This window comes from Nelumbo nucifera, chromosome 2 (assembly GCF_055504915.1).
Source record: "Nelumbo nucifera cultivar China Antique chromosome 2, China Antique-T2T, whole genome shotgun sequence".
NCBI classification, from domain to species: Eukaryota; Viridiplantae; Streptophyta; class Magnoliopsida; order Proteales; family Nelumbonaceae; genus Nelumbo; species Nelumbo nucifera.
This window is the reverse complement of record NC_142650.1, coordinates 110,936,805-110,947,888: the sequence shown is the minus strand read 5'-3', so window position 1 is coordinate 110,947,888 and position 11,084 is coordinate 110,936,805. Positions and strand designations below refer to the sequence as shown.

General features: G+C 32.6%; 2 protein-coding genes across 3 annotated transcripts; both read right to left on the bottom strand.

The window, feature by feature from the left end:
• Positions 1–224: 224 nt before the first annotated feature.
• On the bottom strand, positions 225–2,079 carry LOC148802794 (cuscuta receptor 1-like; the record flags this gene model as incomplete). The annotated part of the gene is made up of 3 exons (XM_088897989.1): positions 225–892; positions 1,211–1,467; positions 1,799–2,079. Coding segments are annotated over 3 exons (1,206 nt in total), but the record flags the coding sequence as incomplete, so codon positions are not given.
• Positions 1,387–3,782, bottom strand: LOC148802793 (receptor-like protein 9b). 2 transcript variants are annotated; one of them, XM_088898520.1, is made up of 4 exons: positions 3,169–3,782; positions 2,876–3,031; positions 2,571–2,723; positions 1,387–2,105 (listed from the first exon to the last, which is right to left on the bottom strand). In XM_088898520.1, the coding sequence occupies exons 1-4, from the start codon at positions 3,572–3,574 to the stop codon at positions 2,080–2,082; spliced, it is 741 nt and encodes a 246-aa protein (XP_088754646.1). In that variant the 5' UTR covers positions 3,575–3,782; the 3' UTR covers positions 1,387–2,079. The 2 variants fall into 2 exon arrangements, with proteins under 2 accessions (XP_088754646.1, XP_088754645.1); XM_088898519.1 differs by lacking the exon at positions 1,387–2,105 and having other exon boundaries at positions 2,322–2,723.
• Between the last annotated feature and the right edge of the window lie 7,302 nt (positions 3,783–11,084).

Below are 11,084 nucleotides of genomic sequence, written 5' to 3'. Positions count from 1 at the left end.
GGGAGTAGACTTAACCAATTCTTTCTTAATTGGTAATTATAAGCGATAGACACTTAAGGAATTTGAGGGTACGTACCCAGCAAATCACATTCAAAGAGAATACAATCCGAGATGTACTGACGAATTCTGAATTTTCTTTTCTTCTGAGAAATCCTGACCTCTGGTTAAGTGATCTGTAATCTATATATTTAAAAAGCTAAAATATTTATCCAAACAACACTAAGTTAAAATTTGTGGATATTGTCCGCAACAAAGTAGTAAGTAGAGGTAATACAAACATCAATTAGATAAAACCAAACTCGTCGCCAATAGGGGTTTATGTAGAAGACTACCACCAAACCCAACAACACTGTTATATAAGAAGCTATAAAGCTTACAACAAAGGTGTCCATGTCCATGTCCATGCCATCAGGAGCTGTTTGCATAGATGGTGGTGCCTTGGAACTGTTTGTGCAATTATTCTTCTTTAAGGGTTCTCCACAAAGAAGAGGGTTGCCCTCATAGCTAGATTCCTCGAATGTTGCAAATTCTCCTTTTCTCTCTGGAGTCCTTCCGGATAGGTTGTTATGAGCCACATTGAAATTTGACAAAGAGCTTAGCTCAATCATCTGAGGAGGGATCATTCCCGTCAAATTGTTGTAGGAAAGGTCCAAACTCTCTATTTTTCTCAGATTTGAAAAGCTTGGTGGGATTTGCCCATTTAAATAGTTGTGCGACAGGTTCAATGCACGAATATCACTTAAATCTCCAATTTCAGGTGGGATATTGCCTACTAATTTGTTGCAAGAGAGATCAATTCCAGACATGAGCTCAAGATCAACACCCTTGTAAGTTTCGTACCGGAATTTTGTGGTGAACTCCACTTCTACTTCCACCGTGACGTCTTCCACCATTTAAGTGGTTATCCCTAATGCCCAATGTCACCAAGGAAGTGTTATTTGAGAATGCATTTGTCATTGGTCCTTCCAACATATTTTTCTGAAGATGCACATGTTCCAAATATTGTGAGCTAAAGTAAGAAGGAATCGAGCCCTGGATATTGTTTTCAGAGATATCCAAATATCTGAGACGATGTAGTTGACAAAACTCACTTGGAATTGATCCTTCAAGATGATTATTACGCATAACAAGAGACTCAAGACTTGATAAATTTCCCAACCATCTAGGTAGTGGACCGGATATGTTGTTATGACTGATATCTAATTCAAACAAATGTTGGGAACCATGCAACAAACTATTTGGAGATTTCCGCTAAAGAGAATGTGATCCAGGTATAACAACTTCAATCTAGTTAGGTTTGTAATTGTATGAAGTATTTTTCCATATAAACTATTGTACGATAACTTAAGAAACGCTAAGTTGGAGGATCCCATGATCAAGTGCTCTGGAATTTGACCTGATAAATTATTATTGGAAAGATCTAGGATCCATAACGATTTCATTTTACCGATTGGGGAGGAATTTTTCCTTCAAAACAATTTTGTGATAGCTTTAAGATTCCCAAATTTGGAAAGATGACACCAATATTTGTTGGGATTGAACCAGAGAAGTTATTGTTAGAAAGGATCAAAATAGACAAATTTACACAAGGATGAGGAGGAAGAACAAGAGGGCCTATAAAGGAGTTATTCATTAGATTTAAGCCGCCTAGTTTGGTATTGTTTTCTAGCAACCAAATGGGAAATTCCCCCCTTAAATTGTTTCTAGAGAGTTGAACTACTCTCAACTCATGCTGGCAGTAGAGGAAACTCAGAAATGCACAATTTTTGAATGTGAAGCCTAATAAGACAAGAGACTTCAATTGGTTGGATAGTCGTCGGCCTCAACTATTATCCTGTTATCTTCGCATTCAAATGAGTCAAGTTTGGAAAGGTTAGCGAAGGAATGAAATGAAAATGAACCTTGGAAGCGATTATGTGAAAGAGAAAGGTATTCAAGAGAAGTGAGTCCAGCAATGAATGATGTGTCAAAGCTTCCTTCAAACTGATTATAAGAAAGATTCAATGCACGAAGGGATGTGAGGTTTCCTAAACAATGGTTGAGACTACCAACGAAATCGTTGCGTCGAAGATCCAACTCCTAGAGGTTCCTAAGTTTGCACAACCCTGCATGGTAATTCAAAGCATATATATGTAAGAAGAAATTGGCCTTGGGTGCATCCTCTTTAGGTAAAGAACAGTGCTAAAATATAATCCTTAAGTTATTTGATTGGTATTTCCTTAATTACTAAAATTGCACATGCAGCATTATAATTTGTAAGGCTCTACCACCAAAATTCTAACTTCTATAAGTATAAAACTAAAAGACTATACAATACAATATTAACTTTCGCAATAAAGACCTAAATTTCTATTGTAAATCATAATTAATATACCGTATCTGCTTCCTTGATACGGTCCACCTACCCAAAGAAATACAGTTACAATCCACAAGTAATAAGAATAATAAAACGGTTGGAACAGATTGTCTGAACATGAAATTAATTAATGATGCATAATGCAATTGTGGGATTTGATCGAATCAATTAAAAATAGATCAAAAGATTTTTGGTTTGCCAATAATTAAGTTACCCTTATGTGGTAGTTGAGTGCCATTGAGTCCAATAGCTGAAGCAATTGATAAGAACTTGAGAGAAATCATTCCCCCCATGTTCTCGAGAAATTTGTTCTTGAGCGTAGAATAAGATAAATCTAATAGCTCCAAATTTCTCAAAGTATTCAACTCTATAAAGCAAAAAAATGAAAAATATTAATGTAAATCCAAATTGCATAAGACTGTATTATCTCCAAGCAATTATATATTAATGAATCTATTCTCACTCAAATCCAACATTTGCAAGTTCTCCAGAATAAATACATCCAACATTTGAATATACCTTCAGCACGAAAGTTCCCTTCCAAATAGTTCTGACTGAGAGACAGATTCTTTAGGGATTTGAGGGAACCCAAAGACGGCAGGATGCTGTTGTTGAAATGGTTAAGACTCAAGTCGAGAACCTCCAGCCTCTTTAATCTACCCAACGGTTCCAGCCCTGCAATAAGAATAAATACATCCATCCATCTCGCTCTCAACGGCTGGATATTACTTATGGGCTTGTGTTGACAGTCATGGTTTAATTGAAAGACGATTATAAAAAAAAATGCAGTTTTCTTAATTAATTAGCAATACCTTCATTGTCTGCCAAATCTCGAAACCCGTTCTCAGATAAGTCAAGATGTTGAAGCTCTTGAAAGGGAAGAAACAAGCTGGCATTTAAAAGCCAAATTGGAAGATGAACATCATCATCATATGCCCGACTTCTGATATAACAGAGATAGAGTTGGATGATCCAGCCAGTGGTGAGATTACATTGAACTCTCTCCCAGGAACAACAATCATCATTATCATCGTCCTCAACCCAAGATGGGAGACGGCCGGAAGAAGTATCATCATAATCAGTCCATGGAACAGAAGCCTTGAAAGCTAAAAGAGCCATCTTCTCCTGCTCCAAACATGCCATTGATTCATGATGATGATGATGATGAAACTGATGTAGCAGCAGCATAACCATAAGCCATGCCCATAATGTTCTCATCCTCAAAGCCCACCCATGATTTTGAGAAATGGATGGATTTCCCCTGTTTCAGCTTTCTAACTCCCCTCTCCTCTATATATAGCTAGCTGTAATTAGAGCAAAATGAATAATAATCGTTGTGGTCTACATATTACCACAACATACCCACAAGTTCTACATCTTATAGACTTGAAGTAAAACTGGAGTCTCTTTTGTTCCTGAAATTAAAGTGATGGATAGACGTAAGTCCCACGCTTTAGCAATATATGGACATGGTTGCAAAATGAAAAGTCGTAGATGGTGGTGCCTTGGGAGTCCTTTAAGGGTTTTCCAACATTATAATATTTTATTCCCTACATTCGATTATTAACTATAATAACGATAATAACTCAAATTTTAATTTTTTTGATAGTTACTAAATATAATTATCACTTTTATAGAAATTAATTAATGGGTTTCCAATTTTTATAAAATATTGTTAATTAACATAAGTATAACAACATTTACCCAAAATACTTTAAAAAGTTATGATGAGTTAATTAATGATAGTATTTATTAATTTTTGGTAATTTACTAACTATATTTATTAACTTTTGATAATAACATTATTTAATATTCATTGAATATGGATTTAATTTTAATTTTATTTAGATATTTATTAATTAATATAAATATTTTAAAGGGAAAATTACTTTAAACCCCCCCTTATAAAAGGAAAACCTCCTAACACCTTAATTAACACCTTAATGTTGAAAATCCAACCGCTGAAAACTGATAATAAAACCAAAATACCACTGCAAGCCCCTCTAATCGCAAACGTGATATACACCACCCATCTCTCAATTCTTTGACCATAATTCCCATATGAAACTCAGTGATCTAAACACCCTTTATGCAAAACTCTCGATACATGATACATGATTCAGATGCCCACAACTGAGTCTTTTGTTTTTTGCTTGTAAATTGTTTTTTTTTAATTCTTAAATGTTTAGTAAATAATATTTTTATTTTTATAAATAATAAATATGTTAGTATAAAATACAAATTAAAATATCAATTAATAATTTATAAAAATATATAATTTTAGAATATTTCAAATCTATTAAAACATCTAAGATACATATCACATGTACATTAGTAATTTTTAATTTCTAAAATAATTATTTCATGATTATATTAAATTCTCTAAAAAAATGTGAATAATAAATACGTTGACCTGGTCAATGGTGACAAAGACTACCTTAGGGCGGCCCCAGCATAGGTCCCGTCCCGACAAAGACGAGAAGCATGTAGATAATTTCAAGGAAAAAGAGCTATATGTAGACCCCATAATTAGAAATTTAGAACTGAAGTCGCATTTACTTTTGCTTCAATTGTGACTTTTCAAAGGATGTGTGCAAGTGCCCACAACCACATCCAATAATCATAAAACAACGTTTAATAAATCTAAGGCCATGCTTCCACATCTCAATTCCAAGAATGACGGCTACTGGATTATGTCATGCAGTTGGGAAGAAGAGGGTCACATGTAACAAGATGAATAGTGTTGTGTCCTCTTCTAGTTCATGAGATTACATCCTACTCATTTTTTCAACCTTCAGATTGGGAGAAATCACAGTTCAAGGATTCTTTCATATAATTGTGTGAAAAGAGGCACAATATTGGAGAAAAAGCCAAGGGATTACCTTAAGTTGTCTCCGTTCGTTTTCACTTACTTAGGTAAATGAGTTTATCTAGGAAAATGTTTCCTAAGTAAAACTTGTTTGAATAAGTTCAATTCCAATGTTTCCTAAGTAAAACTTGAGGGAATGTTCTTATAAAATACACATCTGGGGTAAGATATCAGGTTTTGCCATAAAGGTCAACTGTCACACATATGTTAAGCACAAATAATACATATACACATGGCAGGCTGAGTTCATAGTGGAGCTCTTAAATCACAAGACAGAAAATTAAGCTAGAGCCGCACCTGTACTCTTGCCTCTTTGCACCAAATCCCATGTTTTATTTTGTCTTGCTTTGATTTAAAGTTCCATGTTCTTGCTCATGATACCAGTATTTGTCTATTTTATTTGTAATTTGTAGATGCTGATACATGTTCTGGTATTTCATTAATATTGCATAGATTTGTTGTGGCTTTTCCATATTTTCCTCTGTTTTTGACATTGAACCTCATATTCATCCTTGAGTTAATATACTTCTCCTACTCTTATATCAAATGTGTGTTGTAATCCTTTCCTTTATTGCTGACTAGTTTTAACAACACTTATCTTTTCTATGTAATTTCTATTGCTTGCCTTGGCCTTGTGTACGAGTTCTTTTGGCTGTGAAGTGTTTGTGATATTTGATCCTAGACAAAAAATGTGATATAAGTTCTTCTGGAAAAATCCTCTTTTCATTTTTTGCCATGATAAATCCGAGTGGTGATCAATCCAGTATATCCTATTTTATAGTCACTTTGCATCGGATTTAGTGCATTGATGCATTAGTAGAATTTATACAAATACTTTTAACCTTGGATGTTTCCTAGTGTAAGGAAAAAATATAGTGATGCTGCCCATAATTTTAGCCAAATGAGCTCCTTGGAATAGCATTGACAAAAAAATTCAAGACTTTAAGCAGTCTTCTGCCCTCTATCCTGTGTTTTAGACTTCCATCCAAAAATGACAATACAGGCTAACCCATAGAATGCATTTATCTAGTGTGGTATTCATAATTATTTTCCACCAAGATTAATCTGTGATTCTGTTCCTCAAGAAAGAATATTCCAGGAAATCTATGATATGGTTACTGGAACTTCTGTATGGTTGTAGTAGAAGTCTGCTGAATTGAAAAATATAAAAGAAACATAGAGAAGCCCCTGCCATATTCAAGTATGCCTTTTTTTTCCCATTTTTGATCAATAAGTCTAAAACATCTTACTTCACCCCTAGTACAACTGTTGTCTTGATTGGTTATTTAACTGTCCTGATCTGTGAGGAATTAAATGTTTATGTTAAATATATGTGGTCAGTACATATATTTATGAGAGGTCAGTACATATTTGCAGTACAAAAAAAAATCACAATTGTTGAATTTGGTTGAGAAATATGCATTGCTGCTAGTACATGAAATGTCATAATTTCAGTTTATTTTTAACCTTTTAAGTTATTTAAAAGTTATTTTCTTCTCAAGAATTCCTTTTGGTGTAGGTAATATTGACATCTCTTGTTCACAAGAAGGAACTGAATCTAAGAATCATGATGAAAATGCATGGACTTGGGGATGGTCCCTATTGGATGATTTCTTATGCATATTTTCTTTTCATATCATCAGCTTACATGTTATGTTTGGTGATCTTTGGTTCATTGATAGGTAAAGTGCAATCAGAAGGGGATTTTCCTTTTTCATTTTTAAATTGTTGCTTGGGTTTCTTTTCAGGTTCTACTGATTTCTTTAACTCGCAGGGTTAAAGTTCTTCACTCTCAATGACTACAGCATACAGTTTGCCTTCTTCTTCATCTTCGTAAATTTGCAAATATCCTTGGCTTTTCTAGTGTCAACGGCTTTTTCAAAAGTTAAGACTGCTGCAGGTCTAACTACGCTTGACCCATTTTATCTTATGGTAAAGAGTACTTAAAGCCTACCGTGGCTTTCTTTTCCATTTCTTTGTTCAGGATCCATCCTTCCCAAGTGAATGTAACTGCAATAATCTGCTTAACTGGTTCTGTTGTTGTTTGAAAATTTAGAGCCTATTTGGTTTGCGGGAATAAGGGTCTGGAATCAGAATCAGAATCAGAATGGATCATTTCAATTCCAACTATTTGATTGGGTATAATCGGAGTTTCATATCTATTTCTGGTGGAATGGTATTCCCCCATTTGAGGGAATGGCCATTCCTTCCCCTTCCCTTATCTATAAAATCACATTCCACTTGATTCTAATTCTTGTCTGAACCAAACAAACTATAAGAATAGGCCACTCTGATTCCAATTCCGAAGAATATTAATTCTGACTGCAAACCAAAAGGACCCTTGTAGTTCTCTTTATAAGAGCTTCATATATGCTCATTTTGAATCAGAGCATTGAGTTCCCTTTGCAATGCAGCTGTTATAAAGCTATTTCGTGCATTCTCTATTTGGATGTTAATTCCATCATTAATATTCTTACTTGCCTTTGTTTCAGAGGGAGAAAGTTGAACAGTTACTACGTGAGCCACATACAAGTCATGCTATCATCTGCCATAACATCAAAAAGGTTTATCCAGGGAAGGATGGGAACCCGGAGAAGGTTGCAGTCAGAGATTTGTCACTTTCTTTGCCTCAAGGGGAATGTTTTGGTATGCTCGGTCCTAATGGCGCTGGCAAAACTTCTTTTATTAATTAATATGGTAATTCGACTCACAATGCACTTTTAGTCATTATATATATATATATGTATATATGGGAGCTATAAGCTATTTTTTTTTCAATTTCGTAACTAACTTAGAAATATTATTCTAGGTAAATTTGGTAACTAAAGTTTGTAGATTAGTTCTAGTAATTCTGCAAAATTAATTTATCGAAAATTTAATTAATAAAATATTGTAATTTACCAAAAAGATTAATTTTGGTAAATTATAACAATTTATTGAAAATTATTAAGTTTATCAATTTAATAAAAATTATTTTCTGTAAATTAATATTGATTAATTATGACAAATTAATAATTTATCAAAAATTAAAAGATAATTAGTTTTTTGACTAATTATCTTTTCTTTTCAACTTCTCTTCTTCAACTCTTCCTTCACTCTTCCTTCTCTCTTCGAGAAACTACTTTCTTTCATATATTTTTTTTTAATTCCACAGATTCCTACTAAAACAAAAGATAAATTATTTCATTGACAAAAAAAATATTGATAAATTAATACATCTTCAGAAAAAGTATTAATGAATTTATATTGGAAAAAAAGAAGATAAATTATTGTATTTTAAAAAAACAATTATATAAAATTGTGGAATTTTTTAAAAAATTATTGATTAATTTATATTATAAGAAAGAAGGTAATTAATTTCGATTAATTTATGATTCATTTTTAAGGAAATAAAAGTAATTTATTAAATTTTCATTAAATTGTTGAAAGTTATTATACTTTCAAAAAATTAATTATTACATATTCAGAACATTATTGAATTAGTTAAATTGGAAAATAAAAGATAATTAATTTGTTGATTAATTTTTATTGATAAATAAAAGATAAATTATCAAACTTTCAAAAAATTTGAAAACGATTACATATGTAGAAAATTAATTAACTAAAATAATAAGATAAATTATTAAATTATTGAAACATGCAAATAACATCGATATTAAGGCAAAAGTGGGAAGCCTGAGACCCATTCTCCTACCCACACAAACTCTACCCACAACACACTAACCCCCCTAGATTGGGTAGAAGATCCGAACTCCCCCCAATTCCAATAGTACTGGCATAAAGGCGTGAATGGTAATAGCGTCGTCAGTAGTGATTTTTGATGCGGTAGTAGAAAGGGTCAGCTGCGTGACACTGTCAGTTAATAGGTGGTCGTATTGGCAGTTTCGCAATGGCATTGTCTAGGCCTCTAGGGTGTTCAACCGAACCGTGGGCCTTTTTTGGGAATCAAACCGGTAATATTGGTTTTTGGAAAACCGGTAATTGGAATTGAATTGAAGTTAGTCGGTTAACCGGTTGACTGGTTTCCAGTTTCCAGTTTCGTTTCCTGAGAAATAAAAGGAAGGGCATGTGACAATGACATGGGCTGGTAGAGTGATAGTGGAAGGACGTAGGAGTGGGACAGACATAAAAACCTCAGAGAAGACGTTGGATTGGGGTATTGGCATGTTGCCATGAACAAATCGGGGATGTGCAAAAAGTTAGAAATAAAATGCTATATTTATCAAAATTAAAATAATAATAATAATAATAAAATAAAGCGTTATGATTTTACGAGATCCTCCATACTCTCTCATCGAGATTAGGATTTTTAGCCATCAGGGCGAGGATGGAGCAGTGAATTTGAATTTAGGATTGGGTTTGGGGCAATCAAAACACGAACCTGCCTCACCCATTGCCATTCCTAGTTGTACTATAGATAAATCAAAATACAACGTTCCAAGTAAAAGGGTCCATCTACAAATTTTACCCAATCTTTTTGTGTTATATCCATTGCTTGCCCAACTATTTGAAGTTACTTCTATTTGGACGTTAAAATTGTATATTGGCTTTAGATTGCATGGTCGGTCCATTTGATCTAGGAATTTGTTATGCTTGGGTTTGGTTTTGGACCATAAAATCGTATGTGGGTTTTAGACTAGACAGTTAGACCATTTGACCCACGAATGCTCATGGCTCTAGGTTTGGTTTTGATCCTTAAAACCATAAGTAGGCTTTGGATTGGATGATTAGATCGTTTGACCCAGGATTCGATCATGGCTCTGGGTCTGGTTTTGGACCTTAAAACCATTTATAGGCTTTAAACTAGATGGTTGGACCGTTTGACCCAGGAATCGATCATGGCTATAGGTCTACCTTTGGATCTTAAAATCGTATGTGGGCTTCAAAAACTATCCCTATTTACATCTTCTTAATTATGATAATGTTTAAATCAATAAAATTATGTTTTTATAAAAATATAATTTTTATATGCAAATTTGTTTTATAAAATTATGTTTCTTATCACAAAAGGGGTCCATCTGTGACATGGGATTGGCATCTAAGCTCTAGGTCTAGTCCAACAAAAATTAAGGTCCGAGTCTAGTCCAATTAGGGGTAGCCACGAGAATTATAAGCACTGTTCAGTTATTGTAGTCACGACCAGTAAGCTTTGCGATCACTCTATAATTATTTTTCATATTATAATAATTTATCTTTTATTTTCCAATATAAATTAATTAATAATTTTTCTGAACATGTAATAATTTATCAATATTTTGTTTTCAAAAATTTTCTGAACTAATAATAACTTATCCTTTATTTTACAATAAAAATTGATCAAAATTCTTTAGCTTTTAATATTTCTAATATAAATTAATCAATGATTTCCGAAAAATGTAATACTTTATCAAGAATTTTCTGAAAATGAAATAATTTTTTTTTCAACAATTATTGCAATAATTTTAAATATTTTTTGTCAATTCAATTATTGATATTTTATTTTTCAATATAAATTATTCAATAAATTTGTTCACAAATTAGTTATATTTTATTTTCAAAAATTAATAACTTTCGATAAATTATTAACTTTTCATAGTTAACCAATATTAATTTACTGAAAATTAATCATTTTGGTAAATTACAAAATTTTTATTAATTAATATTTTTGGCAAATGAATTTTACAAAATTACCAAAACCAATCTACAAACATTAGTTACCAAATTTACCAAAAATAGTATATCTAAATTAATTACGAAATTGAACAGAAATAGTTTACCAAAATTATCAAAACTAATTTGTCCAAATTCACCAATATTAATTTTGTAAGCTAATAAAATTGTGCTATACTAAATTTCTCTAAAATTACCATAATTGATAAA

Bases quoted from the DNA above. Each gene is read 5' to 3' on its own strand.
- LOC148802793 (XM_088898519.1), bottom strand. From the start codon at position 3,574: ATGAGAACATTATGGGCATGGCTTATGGTTATGCTGCTGCTACATCAG. The intron at 3,032-3,168 runs GTATTGCTAATT...TTCTTATTGCAG, and splicing joins AGATTTGGCAGACAATGAAG to GGCTGGAACCGTTGGGTAGA. The intron at 2,724-2,875 runs GTATATTCAAAT...TTTGCTTTATAG, and splicing joins AGGGAACTTTCGTGCTGAAG to AGTTGAATACTTTGAGAAAT.